The 22,228-nt window shown below is 41.6% G+C and overlaps 1 protein-coding gene across 1 annotated transcript in view; it reads right to left on the bottom strand.

Annotated features, from left to right (window-relative positions):
• The window catches only part of SPOCK3 (SPARC (osteonectin), cwcv and kazal like domains proteoglycan 3), a 398,330-nt gene extending 376,985 nt beyond the window's left edge, over positions 1–21,345 (bottom strand). Inside the window, exon 1 of the mRNA XM_077144397.1 lies at positions 21,160–21,345. Coding sequence (XP_077000512.1) covers positions 21,160–21,345 — 186 coding nt within the window. The remainder of the gene's footprint in view (positions 1–21,159) is intronic.
• Between the last annotated feature and the right edge of the window lie 883 nt (positions 21,346–22,228).

The raw sequence follows: 22,228 nt of genomic DNA, 5'->3' as shown, positions 1-22,228 counted from the left end.
GCACACTTATCCACTGTTGGTGGGAATGTCAAATTGTGCAACCCTGTGGAAGGCAGTTTGGCGGTTCCTCAAAAAGCTGAATATAGAATTGCCATACGACCCAGCAATACCATTGCTGGGTATCTACTCAAAGGACTTAAGGGCAAAGACACAAACGGACATTTGCACACCAATGTTTATAGCAGCGTTATTTACAATTGCAAAGAGATGGAAACAGCCAAAATGTCCATCAACAGACGAGTGGCTAAACAAACTGTGGTATATACATACGATGGAATATTATGCAGCTTTAAGACAGGATAAACTTATGAAGCATGTAATAACATGGATGGACCTAGAGAACATTAAGCTGAGTGAGTCTAGCCCAAAACTAAAGGACAAATACTGTAAGGTCCCACTGATGTGAACCGACATTCGAGAATCAGCTTGGAATATATCATTGGTAACAGAGACCAGCAGGAGTTAGAAACAGGGTAAGATAATGGGTAATTGGAGCTGAAGGGATACAGACGGTGTAACAGGACTAGATACAAAAACTCAAAAATGGACAGCACAATGCTACCTAACTGTAATGTTATTATGTTAAAACACTGAATGAAGCTGCATCTGAGCTATAGTTTTATTGTTTGTTTGTTTTTGGTTTTGGTTTTTATATACATTTTTTGTATTTTTTATTTTTATTTTTATTTTTTTCTCTATATCATTTCATTTCTTTTTCTGTTGTCTTGCTATTTCTTTTTCTAAATTGATGAAAATATACTAAGAAATGATCATACATCTATGTGATGATATTAAGAATCACTGATTGCATATGTAGAATGGAGTGATTTCTAAATGTTGTGTTAATTTTTTTAATAAAAATTAAAAATTAAAAAAAAAAGTTAAGCCCTTAGCCCTAGAGTACACACATTTTCAGTGAAAAATGCTCTCTCTTTAATAGACATATCAATAGATGATGGAGTGATTCACACTTCCCTCATTTTATAGCTGATAGTATTTCTCAATTATGTGAATAGACACTTAAAATGTATTTGAAACTGAGGGAAGAAAAGAATGTTTATGCCTATATAGGGAAAATGCCAGGCCCTATATAAAATGTATTTAGATTTACACTTAATCTAAGTGTAGTTCAGCCATTGAACAATGAATGATTCTTTTAAAGTTCACCTTAAGTTATATGATAGTGTGATAATCCTATCATATGATAATGATAGTAATGATGGTTAACATCTGTTATGAACTTAACATTCACCAAAGCAGACCGTGCACTTCATATGTCAGTACCTAACCGCCCAGTCCAACACCGTGAATTAGCTCATAATAACACCCCAAGCGCACAGAGCCAGACACCGCAGGCAGGGGGAAATATGGCAGAGCAAGGTTCAAATTCAGCAAGTCTGGCTGCCAGATGACAGTAAGCTGTACTGCCCGCTCATTACTGCAGCTAGACTTAAATTCCTAACACACAACAGCAAATACTGGTGCACTGAACTGAGCAAATGCCATCTCTGCTATGTTTACGGACTGTAAGAAGGTCCCTTGCTGTTACTGTGTAATAAAGCATTCCTAGCTTCTCTTTGGTGGAAGGAATTAAGCCCAGCAGTCAATCAGATAAATAACTTCAGATTTTAATTTTCTTGAATTGCTAACTATAAAATATAAGAACTTAGAGAAACAAATGTCTAAATCTCTAGGAATCTCTGAGTAACAGAATCTAGGAATCTCTGAGTAACAGAATCTAGGAATCTCTGAGTAACAGCCTCATTCATGTTTAATTGGCATCTCAGAAAGCTATGCTTTTTCTTATAAATTATTCAACATTTATTTCTATAATTATACAAAAAATTCTTTTTAGATTCTGTGTCATCTCTAGCCCAAGGGGCACAAGAATCACACCATCACCCTCACCCTTTCCCCCTCATGGAGGGTATAGTGCCGTCACCCTCACGTCTTCCCCCCTCTTGGAGAGCATACACTTTCTGAAGTTGATCAGCTCTTCACCTAAAATGGTTAATGATCACAGGACGTGAGAACAACTGAATTTCCTGAATGGGATCGTTCATTCCACATTAACTTTCTTCAAGTAAAATATAAATAGATATCCATATAATCCAGTGAGCCAATTACTACTGTTATCTTAGATTACAGAACAAACACTGCACTTTATACTGCTTTCAACAAATTTCCACAGTTAATAGAGGTGTATTATTGTTGACAGGCAATGTAGTAGAGTTAATCAAATCGTTTTGCATATCATTCAGAGAAACAGTTTCTCTTTTTTCAATTTATAGTAGTATTCTTATCTTCTTATTTAATAACACTTTTTAGAAACAAAAGCAAACAAAAAAATGATTGCCACATTAAACTTACCCATTTATTTGAAAATGCATTTTCTCATAAATGTCTTTTTTAAAAATTAAAAAATTCACACATAGCGTTTAGCTAATATGGTACTTTTCCATTTTAAAAACAGACAGCGACTTTCTGAAAATCAGTGTTCTCGATCAAACAGCTTCTCCGTGTAGGACTGACACGGAACAGTCTACAGCAGTCTTCGGGATGCAGCTGCTTTACTCTCTACCAAACTGCTGCAGCTGGCACTTCCCAAGCAGTGTAGGCACAGTGACTCAGGGTCACAGGACATGGCTTTACATCCACATTTCATCTCAGTCTTTGACCATTATTTTCTATTTATCTAAGTACTTAGGTCCTAGAAAATAACTCTAATAACACTTTTTTTATAGAATCATTGTTGCAGACAAATAGATAAAGCACATCAATAAATGTCTTTCTGCTATATATTCAGGTAAACCTCATTTAGCATAATGAGTCTTCACGAAAGCTGTAGTTTTGGTTTATTTGCTTCAAAAACAAAGTGTTGACCCCTCAACTGTAGACAGAGTTGGGTGCAAGAAGAACTTGACCATATTACTTAAAATATGTTTTCTTCTATTCCTATTGCTTCAAGTACAAAAGTCATTTTTGTACCAGTAAAATAAATCCTGTGATATAAATCAGAAAATCAAGAAGGATGACATTTCTTTACCTGCCAAAGCACAGTACAGAACAGACATCTCATTCAGTTCAAAATACATTGAGAGTCATTTACAAATGGATACAATTCAAAATTGGCAACTTACATGATACCTCTAGAAATTCTGTACTAATGTTATTAGAAATTTTGTATAAAGGTCAAGATATTTGAAAAAACTGCAGTAAATTTTGCATGTTTCCAAAATACATGGCATAAGACAAAGAAATACAACACAGAGCATTAGCTAGGTAAGTTAAGGGTGTTTGGTTTAGCTCTCAGCACTGCCTGCAGAGAGAAGCTGGAGCACAACTTACATCTAAGAAAACCAGAGATTCGTTTAGAGTAAGTTGTAAGGCTCCCAGCAGAGTGTGCAATCATTTGGGTTTCGCATAGATGGCGCGGCATCCGTCTGTGCTCAGTGACAGCAATGCAAATACCAAAATTGCTTCCATGTGCCCTGGTTCCTTGCTGGGGAAAGAAGCTCTACCGTTCTCCTGTAACCATCTGAAATAAATTCACCAGCAGAATAGGAGAATTTTTATTCCTGGTATAAAAATGAACCCTTTACTTGTCCATTTTTTTCCTGTGTTTGTGCCAAGGCAAAGGTCGTGGTAATTCACACGGACTCCCAATGAGACAAAATAGGATCAGAAGGACAAGCTGCAGAATTCCACAACAGCTCAAATCAAGGGGAAGTAGCCAATCTAGTTTCAGTTTTCTTACTACTTAAATGTGTGGTTAGATCAATTAACAATATATGAAATAATAATACAAATAACTGTAGCCATAAAGACTTATTTTAGCCCTACATATAGTCATTCTATCTGGTCAGGTTTAAGTGCAGGAGGAGGGGTAGTGATAGAGAATTTTCATATAGAAAAAAATTTGGACCTAAACCTTAAATTCTCACTTTCCTATTGACTATTTCGGCATTATGTCAATGACACCTAAAAACGGCACTGAAATCTATCTTTTCACATGACTATTGTTTGCAAACAACATTGTATTATTCAGGGTTCTCCAGATATACAGATATATATCCAACATCATACCAGGAGGCTAATTTTAAGGACTGGCTCCCACACTGCACAGTAGCAGGAGAATTGCCCCTTGGTGAACAGGTCCGATCACCCTATTCGGTTCGTTTCTTTGCCTTGTGCGTCCAGAGTCGAGGACCCCATGGTGGTTGGCAGCCTTAACTTCCAGGTCAGTGGAATTGCTTTTGCGTCTCCTGGTGAAATAATTCCTCTCTTCACAACCAAAACCTACAGACTAGCAGAGCACAGGTCTCAGCACCAGGAAGCAAAATGTGTGCTGGCAGATCACGAAAGGTCAGCAGTGAAGCGCCACTCCCATTTCTCCCCCTGGAATACTGAACCCTGAATTCTGGCTATGGAGAGACAGCACCGCGTATTGGACACTGAGCGACAGAGCACACAGCGTCCAGGAGGACACAGTCCCAGCCTCAACCGGTGTCGCTGCCTAGTTTGAGCCACAACGGGGTCCTCAAAATGTCATCCCGCCACTCTGTAATCCAGTAGCCTCAGGACAACCGGCCCAGGGACGGCCAGGGGCTCCGGGCTCGTGGCCACAGCTCCTTCACTGGGAACTGCCTCCTTGCTCAGAAGCTTTATTGCACTGAACACCATGAAAGCGGACGACGCACTCTGCAAGCCCACAGATGGTAGTTTGGGCAGAACCATTGCATGCGCCATTGTGTGCATTGGTACAGAAGCCAAATCTAAATCCAGAGTGTGTCCAGAGCATGTGTCCATTCCCTATGAACCAAATGCTGTCCCTTCCACGATGGAAGCGGTCAGTGTGGTCAACCTGCCATCAGGTGGCAGGCTGGTCACCTAGGGAACTCTGGTGGTCTCTACCAGTGGCAAACTTTCAGGCCAGCCTTGGAGAAGAGATGTCCATGTGGCTGGGTCCGTGCCTAACCTCCATTCCTAGCATCACGGCCACTTTGTTCTGAGTCCGCTGGCAAAGAGGAGAAAAGAGGCTGCCTGGAATCCACAGAAGGGTCACCCTACCCACTTAATTAATAAAATCTTCCTCTACCGAGGTGACCTTCTGGAGAGCATTTGCAGGGAACACAATTCTATTCACTTTTTTTGCCCATTTAGAAAGCTCCATCCACATCCCCTCTTCCTGATCTCCTTGTCACATAATTTTAGCTGTCTATTAAATATAATTAAAAGTACACAGTTTTACATACCACTGAAATGATACGCCATACTTTATTCAACACTTTTAATCACTACTAAAGCCTTTCTAATGTTCATATGAAGATATTCTTTGATTATTTTTCTGTATTTTTCATGGCGTTAAACTGCATCAATCGTAACAACAAAATATAAGCCATATTTCCTAAATGATATTTTAAAAACATAAACATTAAGAATTTATTTTTACTTTACTGTCTTTGTTTTCCATCCTGTCTTTTTACCAGTATCAGTGGATATTTCAGATAAAACAAAAGTGGAATTCTACTTTTGAACACAACATTTATTTCCAAGCTATTCACTTAAAGGGAAAATGGAGAGCTCCATTTCTCTATGATCAAGTTTAATGATAATTATGAATCAAAACATCATGGTTCAAATATATATTAATTCAACTACCTCATATTTATTAACTCTAGATCATGAAAGCGTAAGAAATCAGGTGTTTAATTCTTGAATCCCTAGAAATTTTTCAAAAGTACTAAAAATTAAATAAAAAGCAGCAATATGAATTATACTTAGAAACTGTTCAGTTGAGAGTAGTTATTATTTTTGTATTTTGTGTTCATTGTACTTTTTGCTATCATGGTATTTATATGGTTTAAAGAATATAATATCTAAAAACAGTAGCTGTCATTGTTTTTCTTAAATAATTTCATCTATATTGTAGATTATGATTTGACTATCTTCAATAGTAATTTCAGATTCTCCAAATATGAGAAAACAGCTACATCCAATTAAAAGTTAAAAAAAAAAGTTTACTGACAAATTATAATTTAAGTCTTTTTTGTAGATAATAAAAATTTGCAATTTTCTTCAGGTATATGATAAAACTTGAGGCTACATAACAATATATCAGAACTTTTTTTCTTTTTTTTCAGATGATTGTTCTTAACATTTAATCATAAAACTAGGTTAAAGCAGCTAAGTTGCAAAAGATACTCTTCTAGGAAAAAAAGTTTTCCATAAACTTTACTCTCCCACCATATTGCATACAGATAATGAATCATTATTTGAATCTTAATGTCAGTTTATCAATGTTTTTTCTTCCTTAGGACTCTCATTTTTAGGAAGTTTGAATTCTGAAGAAAAGAGTCAGGGAAAATCCTTTATCTAGTTTTGAGAGCTTGTCTTGGAGCAGCCAATTTCTACGTGATGATTTATGGCGCAAACCCAGCAGCCTATAGATGACATTCTCACAGTAATTACAGATCAGGGGTTGGCTGCTTGGAGGAGCAAAATTGTGTCTCATGTGACATGTCAAACTCTTGCTAATATTCATTTTCATTTTTACTGTAGTTCAAAGTTGGTGGCAAAAGTACGTGTTCTTATAAAATAAATGAGAGCTTAAATTCAGAAATCAAATATTTAAGAAAGATTTTCTCGGAGCTGGGAATGAACAAGTATTCCATTATGACATGCTTAATAAAATCTCTAGGGCTAAAATAAGATTAAACATCGCTATCAGCTGATAGTATTAACCAGAGATTCGATATCTGTATCAGTTACGAACTCCTAAGCCTGATCTGAAGAGAACTGGTTAATTCCCACGCCTCTGTCCACCGACTGCTCGCTCGGTGGGCGTCCATCCCGCCTGCGCTCCTACAGGCCAGGGCTCCCCGGCCGCCTCCGTCACCCCTAACGCTGCCTCTCAGAACGCGCTCCGGGGGCCCAGGAGGGGACAGGCTGGACTGTGGAAGTCGTGGAAGGGTCTCGGACAAGGGGTGGCAGAAAAGGCCATGGAAGCCGAGCAGGATTACGAAGCACACGATGGACGCTTCACACTCAGTTTGATTAGCGTGAAGAGCACACCAAAGAGGAAACAGGACGGGAAAATGCGCATGTTTGGGGCCAGTATCGGGCAGGACACCTGGCTTTATTCGGTGCTGATGTTTGAATAGGACGCAGCCTGGCCCCTGCGGCTGCAGCGTCACCGAGATGCTCCACCCCCGTCCAGCAGCCTCAGCCCAGGTTGTGTGAGCAGAAAGAGATGTGTCAGCACCACTGGGATATTCTCTCCTGAGGCTGAACTACCCCAACACCTGCCATGACCTGGATGGCCATCGAATCAGAGAATGAGGCACTTTTCTGCGAGCATCCTTATCTTTACAGCCTGCAAAGAGGCCTTTCCCTCTCCAGAGCGCTGGCAAGGTAACTTACTTTTTACCTCGGTCTCATTTCAGACTCCTTCTGACCACCCTTTGCCTCAGCGCAGGTGCAACAACAGTGAAACTGCTCCCATTAACGCCTGGAGCCTGTCTCAGGGGACTGACCACACCCCTGGGCACTGAGGCCCACAGTGGAGCTCCTGCAGCCGACACCGCAGAGGGACTCCTGCTCGCACCCGTGCAGACAGCAGCGCTCCGCGCAGCTGCGGATTGTCCCCACGATGCAGTAAACAGGAGAAGGATGGAGGGGTTGGAACAGAGGAACCAGGTCAGAGCTGTAATCTGGGGAGAATCAATGTACTAACAAAGCATCAAACGCTTAAAAGCAAGGGAACAGCTTCGAAAAAACAGGAAAGTGGCCCAACGTAAGGGAGACACCATAAGGCTCTGACCCAAGGAAGAGTGAGGAGGCGTGAATGCGAAAACGACTACAGAGGAGATCCCAACAGGACAGCGACTTCACTGGGAACAGTGAGGAACGTAACTCCAGTAAGAAATTTTTCGTAATTACAAGAACATTAAAAATATCTTCATAAAGGTTTAAGTAAACTATTCAGTCATAATTTCTGTAAAACGCTCATCTTTACCAATTCGCCTATACACCTGTCTTCAATAATTAATCACAGTATAGAACTACAAATTCTCTGAAAACTGAATGCAAATTTGAACGTATCTGATAATTTCTAGGAGAAGCATAACTGTCCTAAATTCTGGAACAGTTTCTGACCCCAAAATGGAAACAGTTTTTGGCCCAGAGGATTAGCTTTGGAAAGAGCTGGTTTAATAAATGTAGAAATACATTATTAATTTCACTGCACAAATAACACAATTGGAATTACAGAAAATCCTAAAATAAATATAAACAAGATCAGAGCATGGAAACACTCTTCTATCCTGAACTACAAACACATGCTCAAATTGCCTTATCTCAATGATTATGTTAAAAAAATCTATTTGTTAAACAATAAAAGACACAAATTGTGGTGCTATTTTATTTGCTTTTTATTAGTATATTTGAGCTCTGAAGAGAAAATACAAGATAAAAACAATTTGAATCACTTCAATTAATAGGTCAATTACATTTTTAAACAGTTATTTTGGTTAAATATTACAGTATATTAAAACATTACCAAAACATGGCAAACGCATTACAATATTTATTAATGAGTGAAACTTGGTAACAGTTTATTTCGATTTGCTAAATTAAATACATGTTTTCATATATTGACTATTTAGATATGATATCAAATTGCTCCATCCCTATAAAAATCAAATTGTAAAATCTTGCCATGCCATCTAGGTGAAAGTGATTTCAATGTATAATTTAATCCTAATATTAAAAAATTAAACCCAAATACCACAATATAGAAGGGTTCTTATTCAACTTCAAATATAAGTCAGATACATCAGTCTAGCACAACAATGAAGAAGTGAAAAGTAAAACTATCTTACCCGAAGAGAATAATTAAAAACACATATGGGCTTTAATTGCAACTATGAAGGAATACCCAGCGCTTACAAGGACCACGGCTCACTTGGAACTTTTTTTGGAATCCAAGGTGACAGGCTATGAAGTAAGGAAACCTGAGAAGCTGTTCTGAGCACACTGGGAAGCTAATTAGATGTCAGAGAACTGTTTTTAGCTCAAAAATGATGGCACGGGAACAGCAAAACAACTGTCCTAATCTCCAGCAGGCATTAGCTCAGCCTCAGGGATGTTTCTCTCCACTTGCGTTCATGGCACAGAAGTAGCAGACCCCACAGCAGGGGCAAAGGGGCTCTGTTGCCTTTGAATCCCCCCGCCCCCCACTTCCTAGAGCAGCCCCAGAAGGCACAGGGGGTCTCCAACGCACATGTCCATAAAGGAGCACACGTTCCCAAAATAACCACAAGACCAGGTGGCTTCAGCACCACAGCAGGCACGGCAGACCCAGACGTGAGATTTCCAGGTCTCTGTCTCTGACCTGCACAGTACCTGTGGCTCTCCGTCACATTCACATGCCGAAATTTATTTTCAAATACTTCTCATACTGCAAAGATAATGTGCAATGCTTTCTCCTAGCTTTATACTAATTTGCTATGTGGACTAGATGTTTCAATCCCCATTGCCAATTTTCTCACATTTTTTTAAAACATTCACTTACAAAAATACACACTAAGTACAAAAAGAAATACATAGAATACTGTCAATTCTGAAACAAAGATTTTAAAAAGGCAAAATAACACTTAGGAAAATGAGCAAGTTTAATCAAGAAACTCTGCTAAGTGGATTGAGCTCTGTAAAACTATGACCATGCTTAGGGTTGCAAATAAATCTCACAGCTTTCACACGGCACTTCCTTACCAGGGCAGAGGGCCTTCCCGTGACAGTGTCAGTATGCACGCCCTTTCCTCAAAACTACAAAGTCTATGACATCTCAATTTCAGCAAAGTGTACTTTCCAGTGAAAGAAAACTTTCTCAGGCAGCACTAGGTTAATGCCTGTGGCACCACGGTCTAGCCATCTCGGCCTCGGAGAGGGATCATTTTAGAAGAATCCGTCTGCCTCGGACGATCGGGGAGAACATGAGACCTTGTCAAGAGCACCTCGACCGGGCCTGTGGGGAGGCACCAGGACGGCCTATCGTCGCGCAATCTGTGCAAGGCCCCTGACGCTCTGGCAGTTCTCCTGGTTCTGCAGCACATGCTGAGACCACGCTCCAAGGCAGTAACTAAGCTCATATTTCAGAGCATCCCGCCCGGAGGACCCAATGAAATATTCTGAAAGTCACAGAACAGCCTTTGATAGGAGAGTGAGTGAGCTGTGGTCACAGCACTATCAAATGCCTCTTTTCAGGAGCTGTGTCTTAGCAAGTACTTTACTAACCTTAGGGAGAGAGTACCCTGGAATCGTTCTATATCTTTGGAGACATAGTTAGGTTAAGTCGTGCATTTTTGTCCCCTCTTTTTTACTTCATCCATAGTTAAGAATGGGCTTCTCCTGACGAGAAGAGTAAAAATAGCAACAGGGGCATCTGGAAAATCCAACACAAAATATCAAAATTGACCATGTAAATTAACTTTCATTTCTATAAGAGACTATCTCAGTTAATTCTTTATTTCTAAAAATACTTAGCGTAAAATTTAGCAATAAATAAGCTCAATATTAATTAATATCAATGAAAACAAAATATAGAAATCATTGAAGTTCACTTCACACTATATTTTCTTTAGTCTGGCACTAATTAATTTTGCTCTTTTCTATCGAGAGGATTCCTGCTAGATTACACAGCTCACACTTTAAAATGTAAAGGAAATTCTAGATAAATAGGTCTTCAAAATATTCGTAGACAAAATTGTCTAAAAACTATAATACTCCAACCTATTTAATAATGACGTGATTCCATTTTTCAAAAGTCAATATCATTACATCAGTCTTGGATATTCAACATGGTAAATGTAGAAAAATAAGTAACACATTACAGATAGAGATTGCCAGGTTGGCTCAGAACCCATTCAACACTAATTATACTTATATTGCATGCGTATGGATTGGTTAAATATGATAGTATTTTGTGAACTCCTAGTCTGTAATTTAAGAAAATAATTATATTTCTTCCTCCTTCTTTATCAACTTCTTTGAAAATGAAGAAAGGAAGTGGAGTCTCTACTCTAAAATAAAGAAAATATCTACAACCGTAGTAGGTGGGAATCACACACCAGCGGTGCCTACTAACAGCTTCTAAAGAAGCTGAACAACATGTACTGTAAAAATACATCTGCCGGCTTTGAAAGCCACTCCTGACCACCTACATACTCACAACGGCATTGTGGTATCAACAAATATCACGAATAAAAATGCCAACATGCTGAAGCCAAGCGTGGTGCAGCTGTTGAGAAAACATCATTCCCTGAAGAGTGATGTGGTGTGCGACTCCTGGCTGTCCCCCCATTTCGGTGCCGCGGGAACAGTGAAGAACAAGCAGCCAGAAGCCTTCTACTGCAGCGCCCCAATGAGCCGTTCACATCAGAGTGGGACCCTATGACTGCCTAAAGGACATCCCCTCCGCCGAGCCAAGCACCACTGCCGTCCTCAACATCCAGCTCCAGCAGCCAAGAAGGGGTCAGTCAATGCAACCATCAGAAACAACCAAACAGACTTTTCACAACAGAGAAAATCGATTTGAATGACTCACAATGACTCATTTAAAGGGGGTCAACTGTGAATTCATAAGAAAATAACAAATATGATCTTTAGGGTTAGAGAGAGAGAGAGGTTCAAATCTCACTAACCTGGAGCAAGTGGACTAAGCTGCTGAAACTCGGTTTCTTCATTTGTAGAATCTGTAAATGACATCTACTTCTCATGTCCTTGCATGACCACACTGAATGTGATCATGTGCTTAGCGTCGGGCACAAAACAGCACCAAAGACAGTTTATTTAGCAGCTGAGAGGCCACAAAGCGGGCAGGTGGGGACAGGGGGACAGCGCCCAGCGGACATGGACAGCTGCCTGCCCCTGTGCCTCAGCTTCCTCCTCTGTGAAGCAGGATGACAGCTGTGCCTCTTTCATACCCGTGTCACCACTTAACACGCAAAATACGCAGGATGCTGCTGGTACATAGAAACGATAAATACGCTAGCGAGGAGGAGTCTGCCAGTACTTTACATTAAATTGTTATTTTACTGTTGGAATTTACCACATTTGATATTTTCAAGGGATACATTTTACCATCATCACCCTCTCTAGCCACCGATTGAACTTTCAGAGCAACCTACTTATATGAAAGGTAAAATGTATGCACTTAACCTTAATTACTTTAAAGGTTATTTGATAAGACTTTTATTTGATTAGAGGTATGAATTAGATAAAATCATTCTAATTATTCTCAATTAAAATATATGATAAAGTTGTAAGTATTGTTAGAAATTATGATTCTAGAGATCTGCTACCATGTTTTTCCCTTTTTTATTGGAAAACCTCATATATATTACATATTTAAAGGTATTTTATTTCAGCATAGTTGCCAGAGATATTTGGAGTATTCAGGGAATAAAATAAGACAAATAAAGGCTAGCTATTATAAAAAAAGTAAACTGAACAATTTTAAATGTAATTGATTGATCTTATGTATTCAGATACCATTGATAAAGATATGGAATTGTTTTATTGACCACAGTTTTAACAGTGGTCTGAAAATTTTAGAATAGAGTTCATTTCTAAGTTCATTTAAAGAGCTTAAAAATGCTAGGGAGCAAGAGGCAATTCACATACATATCACTTGATTTGTAAATGTATATAAAATATACATATATTATAAATTTAAATTTATTTTCTAACCTAAATAGTAAACCAAATATCAAATGTCTCAACATATTTAAAATCTAATAAAATAATAGAATTACCAGTTGTTGTAAGAGCAAAGGACTTAAGACTTCCTTATTCATATATAAACACTTGCTTATTCATATATAAATAATATAATTCTCACAATCAATAAATGTTTCCTAATCAAACAGACATGAAAATAGAATAATGGATTTTATTTATCATTGTTTTACAATAAGAGTGTTAGCATTGGTTAATAGCACCCAAAGTATACAAACAGTACGTAAGAAAGGAAAGAGTTCACCTCACACATTGTAAGGACTGTTTCTATTGTGGTTGTAGCTTTGCCTTACTGAACATGGTTACTTTTATAACCATCAAATCAACTACTGCACTGGTATGGTGCTATTTCTGAAGGAGAGAGTAAGCGTTTTATCAGGTCATTGTCCCTGAATTCTGTATGGGGAAGTGTCCTGTATGCGTTTGCAGTAGGAGACAGCATTTCTGGTCGGGTCGTGAGTCCCTGATAAAAGAAACCGCGTGTGTGGGGCGATGAAGGCAAGACGACTCCCAGTGAAGTGGGGGAAGCTCTGACCCTTCTGAACAAACTATATGACTGTCATGGCAAAATTACTTTATAAAGACTTTTTTATCTTCCTATCATGCATATTTGTACAACTATTTTGTTATCCATTTAATTGTAAGTTATTCTAAACATGAGCGAGTGAAATTTTAAGCAAACGTTATATAATTCCAATTTGCAAAATAATCATACCATGAAATATATACAAAAAGGGTACAAATAAACACTTCAGTTCCCATTCAGTAAATATATGGAAGGCAGAGATCACTTTAAAAAAGCATAAAACCAACAGTTCAATTCTCCATGTCTGCTTACGAGCCGGGCAGGAGCTCGGCTGGCTGTCAGGCGCCTCCAATATCATGAAACAGATAAAAGTGTGACGCCTCACGGGAAGTTCTGGAAACAGCGTCACAAGATAGAAGAGTCACCAACAACGGCTTCCCTTTTCCAGCGGCCTCATCTTTCTTTCAGTAACGGCCTTTCCCTTTAGAAGTTACCCAGCAGCGTCCCCTGCCGAAATGGAGCTAAGTTCAGACCTGTGGGAAACACGCAGAGCCATGTGACGCCAGGTCACTGTGGGACGAGCGGCCCGTCCTCGGTGTCCTCTCACACCGCGCCCTCTGCACGGGCAGCGGCCACTCCTGGAGACGTGATCCGAAAGCCCAGCCACGGACAGGCCACTTCTGGGTGGCTGCATGCGTGAGAAATAAAGTTATGCCTTCACTACGCCGCGCAGATGGAGGGCCTCTTCGTGGCAGGAACTTAGCCGGTACTAAGAGTCTGGCAATTACAAATGAAGCAGAAATGAAGAAAGGCGTCTGTACTGGGCATGAGAGGGCTGGATTCAGCAACACTGACCTTGACAAAAGCAGAGGGTGGGCAGTGAGGAGGGCGCTGGGACTGGTGTTTCCCAGCTTCTGGACATCTCTGAAGACCTTAGGGCGGTGACATCACAGGATCAAAGAGGAACTTGAGGAAAAGAATCAGATGAACTGGCCAAGGAATGGTGGGGTTTGTGATTACAATTCAGTGTTGACCACTCTGAACTGGACATCACAGAGTTCCCATACTGGTCCATTTTGGTCCATTTTGGGATGTATAGGACTAAAGTAGTCTCATACTTAAAACTGTATGATTCATGAAAATTAATTTTTCAATTCAATTTCTAAACTGGGCTCTAGGATGTCAAATATTGGAAATGCCAACAAAAGACAATCCAGTTTTAAAGACTTTTGAAGCACTGTCAACAGGAGCACAGATTATGTTTCTTCATTTGATGACTATTCGCAGTGATTACTCTGAGCCAGTTATCGTGCTAATGCTGGTGAGTTGTGGGGTTGAAAGGGAAGGGACTACAACTAGTAGCCGTGGGGAATTTGCAGTTTGTAAACCAGTAGAGGTGGAAAGATTAGAAAAGACAGATTTCCATAAATAGAAAAATGTATGCAAAAAACCAGGAGCTAGTTGGAGTCAGGCTGTGTGTATAGGAGCATCAAAGAACAGCTTTGCTAACAAACAAATAAATAAAATAAAATCCTGACCCAGATCAGATCCAGACCATAAAATCACTAAAACTAAAGTTATAAGAACATAAAATGCCACTCTGAGTCAGAATCATGAAATCTAAAAGCATTCCACCTAGTAATCTGGTAGAGTAGGCAAACCAGTGCGTTATACCAGTGTGAGATGCTCCTTCTGTATATCTAGCTCAGAAGTTCAAGCATATAATCCCAAACAAGCTGGTGGCCGGGAGGTCGAGGCAGACGCACTGCAACCACACATGGCAGTAAGTGAGACCGTGTTTCCTGGTTATGAGAGGAGGGAAGCTAACCAGGAAAAAATAAATGACATCTTAATATTTTAAGGATATCTGCTTTCTATTTCACCAGTAAAAATAATATCTATATACCATGTGTGGTAGTTAGATTCAGTTGTCAACTTGGCCAGGTGAAGGCACCTAGTTCTGTTCCTGTGGACATGAGCCAATGGTGCGTGAACCTCATCTGTTGCTCATTACATCTGCAGTGGGCTGGGAGGCGTGCCTGCTGCAATGAATGACCTTTGACTTAATAGGCTGGTGCTTAAATGAGAGACTCAATGTAGCACAGCCCAGGCAGCTCAGCATACCTCATCTCAGCACTCTCAGCTCAGCCCAGGTCTTTGGAGATGCAGAAAGGAATCACCCTGGGGAAAGTTGTTGGAACCCAGAGGCTTGGAGAGAAGGCCAGCAGAGATCACCCTGTGCTTTCCCATGTAAGAAAGAACCTCAGTGGAAAGTTAGCTGCCTTTCCTCTGAAAAACTAACAAAATTAATTCCCTTTTATTGAAAGCCAATCCATCTCTGGTGTGTTGCATTCCAGCAGCTAGCAAACTAGATCATATATAATTGCCTTTGTTTCCAGATTACTTCATCTATATATTTGGAGACACACATGTATACATTTATATACGCATACAAACAGACACACCTACGAACGTAAACACAGACGCACACACGCACATTTCTTTCTCAGTGGAGTCTTTCTCATAACTCACTAGAAGTTATGAGTTCTGGAAAGTTGAAAGTATTGTCTACTTCCCTATGACAGGTATTTGATAAATGAATCTATGGCAAATTGACTAAATTCTGTAATCAGTTCAGACTTCCTCATGGGGCCTGATGATAGCAACCCCCATGAGATTCCCTCTCCAGGAAATACCACGGTGGTGTGCTTTCTCTGACTTGCCTCTTCCTGTGACAATGTCAGTCTTAACCTCTGACTGCTCAACGCGGGAGGCACAGGGTGTTCACAAATGGAAATGGGGAGTTTGAAAGCTTTTAACAGAACCAAGATTACAAAAACTGTGGTCAGGGCTTTGCTAAAGTTACTCCTGGGCCCCAGAACTGTCAGAGATTGCTTACTCCTTCTCTTAGGACGCCAACTAGTAGACGATTAAATCTACTCATGATTTAACAATGTAATAATAGCCCAACATAAACAATGCTGCATGCTCTAGTTTTCACCACCTCTGATCTGTAGACATACACACACGTTACACAAAGGCTTCTAAGGACTTTTAAACACAGTCCCTAAAATCGTCAAAATGCAAACGAAAAATAGAGAAACACTCATGATAATGTAATGAATTAACTATGAGTAATTCTCAAGGAGAGCCTGTGCTCTCAACTGTGATGAAATGTATATGATGGTCACCAGGGTAAAAAATACATTGTTTCATAGTAAGGAACACTAAAAAGGACACTTTCATGAAGTTTGGATATCCTTTTTTGAGAAGGTATTCCTGAACAGAGAGAATAATGAAATATTTTGTTAAATTCTCCAAAATACGAATATTCTTTCATTTTATTTCTGGTACATACTGGTGAAAAATTAAGTAGTTTAGTGTGGCTGGCTGCTATGAAAGTACCACCAAGGCGGACGCCTCACTGCTGAAGGCATGCCTGCTACTCAGGGACTATAACCATGGCGGGTCATGGACATAACTGAAGTCCTGAGAGCAGTCTTTTCAGATTCTCCGTGTTTTCATGTTAATGTCTTCCAAAGCAAGAGGGCGCTTTACTTGGAATAGACATGGAAACTATTTGTTTTATTTACTTTCTAATAGCAGTAATGGCTGGTGAACTCTCAGCATGCTTTTCCTTCTCTATAGTCCATTAAGTGTCAGGAAATATCCCTTACCATCAGCCATTATCTCTTAAATAACTTACACTCAAAGAATCTCAACTCAGATGAAAAGGGGAGATAGGAAGAAAAAATAAGTTAAGAAAAGTTTACTTACTATTTTATACCCCCAAAACAGACCTTTTTTAAAAGCCAACTTATAACTTGGATGCCACTAAAACGCTTCAACTTATATATCTTACATTTTCACCACCTGTGACATGTCCTTTATCTTATATTCAAGTTAAGTTTTCAAAGTGAAACTGTAAACTCCACTATTCTTTCAACATGTCTAAATGGTAATACAAATCACTTATGGAATAAATTGAAACTGAAGCTGAGTGTGGTTTTTGCAACATGAATATTAACCACAGTTCAAAACGAGCCCCAGGTAATTTTATAGAAAAACAAATCTATTCTGAACTACTTGAATTTCAGATTATGAGTCCAATCCTGATATAATTAGATGACCTATAAAATTAGCATGGCCATCATTGCTACTTTTGTTAGACTTTTATTAAATTGCTCCCAACATACAATGTTTGAGGGCTCCTCATATTTCATCCATTTTGTCATTTTTAATTACTACACATATTTCAGTGGAATCAATAATATATGAGGTTGATATTGTATCATACATTAACAATTAATTCATTGATTTCCAAATTCCATACTCACCTTCATATAATAAAGAGTATGGTTTAATTCAACTTATACAATGTGGATGTTTGAAACATGCAATACATGAGCCACTCATAATAATCCTAATAATCCTAATTTCCAGTTCTCTTAATGGACACATACAAACACATATAAACACGTGGAGAATGTTTGCAGGACTTCAGTCCTGCAGGGGGTGGAGGAAGTGACACAGCTGTCTATAACTTCTCCCGGCTTTCACAACTGAGAGACCCTGTGTTCTCGATGTTGTCAATACGCAACAGAGCTAAAAGCAGAAAACTGCATGCAACCAGCGTATATACTAAGCATACCCCAGGTTTGAGGGTTATTGCGTTTTATTCCAAAATCACATAATTTTACCCTGACTATAGCATAGTGTTCTGTCTACTACAGTTATTTTTAAGTTTGTTAACTCTATATCTTTAGATTAGGTTTAACACATATTTTTCCTAAAGCATAGGGAATACAATCTCAAGTATAATTCCTACACTAATAATCAAATATAAGAGTGACTCGCGAAAGGGAATAGGTTCTCCATGTCTATATAGTTTCATTTTCTACACTTTCGAGGGCAGAAATGTAAAGAAGCCTTACTCAAGGAACAAAGCAAGTACAGAATGGTCTAAACCATTTCAAGTTTTTTCCCACGTTAATATTTACTCTACGCTTGCCTTGGTTTTATTATTTCTCTGTGTTCCATTTTGGAGGAAGTTGAGAAATAAATCATCATTGGCAGTTGTTCATACATTCATCTTTTCTCACATACCATTTCCTAGTCATGCTCTACATTCCTAACGCTTTATTAATAATAAAATACATTTCTATATTTATAGTATATCATATATAAATAGTAACTTCTTTGAAATCATCTCTTTGAAATACAACGAATTATATTTTCAAATATTACTAATTTTCCATAGACCATTCAAAACAAAGTACAGTTCAAAACTTCATTAAGAAATAACTTTTAAAATAATGTAGACTATATAAAACAGTGAGTTATAAGAAAAACTGAAAGCATTCATTTAAGCATTAATTAGTCTGAAGTATTCTAAAGCCCTTACTTATAGATGAAAGTAATTTTATTTTTACCGGAGGAAAACACTTAGCAAAAGTGATTCAGTTAAGTTGTTTCTACAAGAAGTTCAAATGTCCATGTTTCTTGGCTCTCATCTAACTGGCTTTATCAATCCATGACTTAAGATATGAAAACTAATGCAGAAGATTTATGGGTGAATTCATGCTGCACGTTCTTAATCAAGTGATGCCTCATAACCACATGTGTCCAGCTGCAGACGAATTTTTTTAAAAATCATAAAAGATAGAGAAAATAATTGAGCAATGATTACCTACAAGGAGAAAGAAAACATACAAACTTGCGGTGAGGCAGATGGTCTAAATAAGGGTTCCGTATTTTGCATTCTGAGTTGTTAGGTGAAAAGCCACGCTGTCGGCATACATTTTATCATGTTAATAATAAGCAACAGGTGGCTAAAGGGGGAAAAAATGACAGTTCTTCTCTTTTCTATGCTCTCTGGAAATCATTTTAATGAAACTGTAACTCACCAAAATGGTAATGCTAAAAAGCTGATGTTTTCCAAATAACTCATTATTTTAAGTATTGTAAGTAGATTATTGCATGTACTTGAAAAGAACTATTTGATACAAATACCTCAATAAATCCTTTATTTGACAAGTTCAGCATACTTAATTTTAATGGACTTTTTCCTGAGATTGTATAAGAATAACCGAAAATACCATGCCAATACTCTCTACAGAAGTTGGCTGCATGAATTCTATAAAATTAATTCTCACAGTGGGCAACCCTGCTTGCTTCAATATTTCATGTCAAGCACCTCACAAACCGTCTGGGTGTAGTCTTGTTGCAGTTAAGAGAGCCCTACACCAGCCAAGCACTGTGGGTGAAGGAAATGTCTGAGGCCAGGGAAAGAGCCCAGCAACCCCTAATCCATACTACATGCAGAATGAAACATCAGCATTCTTAATGATTTAATAAACTTACTTGAGTAAAATCAGACAATATGCAGATATTCAAGATTCAAAATACGTTACAGAATAATGCTAACATTCATTTTAAGACATTTTAAAGCAGTCATGAAGTAATGAAATGTCATAATGTGAAACAATGTTCAAATACTGACAGAACATCCAATAATTTTCCAAATGAGGGCATGTTAATAGAAATTCCTCTCAGGCTTAGAAACACTGCACTCGCTTGCGTGACTGCTTTTTCTGTTGTTTTAATATTAGTATAAACTTAAATGTTCAAGAACATTACTTCAGCAATAAAGTAATGTTTAAGCCTTGTTCACAAAGCATGTAAGACAAAGGCTTCCGTTAAGTATCATCCTTTTACATCCTAAGTACCTTGCCTTGTGTCAATTAGTTACACCTGATTTGGAAGTAAAAATTAACGTTTCTGCAGGAATCTCTGCCAGAATCAGATGCGCGTTAGATTCTGGTAAGTTCAGGTGAGGCGTGCTGGGAGAGGGTGGAGAGGAATCAGGATGAAAGGAGTCTTCGCTTCCGTTTCTCCAACGCATGACAGTGTTTGCAGCTGCAAGAAGTTAACTCATCTCTTCGCGGTGTGTGCCGGCCGGATTCCACCAGAAATTGTCTCAAATGTCACAGGAGGGGGTATCACTGTCTGCGAAGTGCCCGCTCTCCCTTCCCATCCTCTGGCTTTTGACGGGTGGGCTGGGGCGAGGGTCCGAGGTCAGGCAGCTTCGCGCTGGGACCACCGAGCTGACCGCGTGGCAGACGCGCGCCCTGACCGCCGGCTCCTCCTCTGCTCGGCTCTCATCGGGTGGAAAGATGACTCCGAGTCCCCGCCACGGGCTCCAGAGCAAACGACGACCAGCGCGGGACTCCAGACACATTTTAACCCTTTCATCGCTGCCGTCTGCAGAAGCCCCCACGCCAGGCAACCCTGCCCCCAGCAGATTCTAGGGAAGTGATTCATTTTGGAAGAAAACGTAATCGAGCGCATTGCAAATAGGGTCTGGATTAAAGTGAATGCCGAAACACAAACCTGATCGGCGATTTTACGTGATCCGGAGCAGCTCAGCTGCTGCCGACCCGAGCCGCGGAACCCGTGGCGCCTGGAGAGCGGCTTCTACAGCCGGGCGCGCCCCGGCCTCCTGCCTCTACCTCCTCCCCCGGCCTGTGGCAGCCGCGTCCGACCTAGTTACTTTCGCGGCAGCACGGAGGCGTGGCTGCTGCGTTTACTATCCAGAAACACCACTCAAAAAGTTGAGAAGCCGCCGCCAGCGCTCGGAGGGCGGAGGGCGGAGGGCGGGGACCGCCGCGGGAGACTGGAAGCCCGGAGAGCCCCGCGCTCCCACGCGCCCAGCCCCACGCCTTGCCCTGGCACCGGCTGGGAGAGGCGCATCGTGCCCGCGGACCGCCCCAACCCTCGGCCCCGAGCGCCGCGCCAGCCCCTCACCCAGCCCCGCGCCCCGCCGGGCCCCGCGCATCACTTACGTCTCGGAATCGGTTCCACCGTCCGGCGTCCTTGTCATACTGAGAGATGGTGGTGAGCCACTGCTGGTCGTCCAGGAGACTGCCGCCGTCCGCCCGCCCCCCGGCCGCGGCCGCCGCGAGCGCCCCGCTGCACCAGGCGGCCGCGCACACCCACAGCGCGGCTGCCGCCTTCAGCATCTGGGCAGGGAGACACGGCCCCGCGGCGTCAGCCACCGAGCGACCCTGCGCGCCCGCACGGCCAGCCGCGGCGCACCCCCCTACACCCCCCGCGCAGGCTCGGCGCCCAGCCCGCGCGCACCCAGACCCGGGGGAGGGAAGCGGCGGCGGCGGGAGGGAAGGAGACCCCAGCCGCAGGAGCTCCCCCGCGCCTCACCTTGCTCGGAGCGGCTCCGGGCGGCGGCTCGCGCTGGCAGTGCGGCCCCGTTGCCTCCCGCCGCCTCCCCAGCGCCGCCCGCGCCTCCGTCTGCGGCGTCCACTCAGCTGCCGGCGCCCGCGCTCCCAGCCGCCACCCCCCGCGCCCTCCGCCCGCCCCCCGCGGCGCGCGCCCCCACCTCCGCTCCCCCCCACCTCCGAGCACCCCACCTCCGCGCACGCCACCTCCGTGCCCCCACCTCCTCTCTCCCCCCGCCTCCGCGTCTCCCCCACCTTCGCGTCCCCCCCACCTCCGCACCCTCCCACCTCTGCGCCCCGGACCTCCGCTCCCCCCTACCTCCGCTCCCTCCCCACCTCCTCGCTGGAGCTGAGCTGCGCTGGGCTCCGGCTGCGGCGCTCCTCGCCCGGGACTCCCGCCTAGCGCTCTAACCTCCCGCTCCAGAAAGAGCTTTCCCTGCTCGCGCGCCCCCGCTCGTGTCCCCCCGCGCCCTTCCCCCAGCATGTTGAACCCCGCAGCGTCCGTCTCCCCGCGCTCTGGAATCCGCGATCCCGGCCGACTGGGGAACGCAGCTCGTGGAGAAAGTCGGGGCGCCCCCGGCTCGCTGCGGAGCCCCGGGCCCAGCCCACCCGGAACCAAGGCGAGGCACGTCTGTCTAATCTTGAACGTTTCAGGTTGGTTTCCATGAAC

Source organism: Tamandua tetradactyla, chromosome 26 (assembly GCF_023851605.1).
Source record: "Tamandua tetradactyla isolate mTamTet1 chromosome 26, mTamTet1.pri, whole genome shotgun sequence".
Lineage (NCBI taxonomy): Eukaryota > Metazoa > Chordata > Mammalia > Pilosa > Myrmecophagidae > Tamandua > Tamandua tetradactyla.
This window is presented reverse-complemented; position numbering and strand designations above follow the sequence as displayed.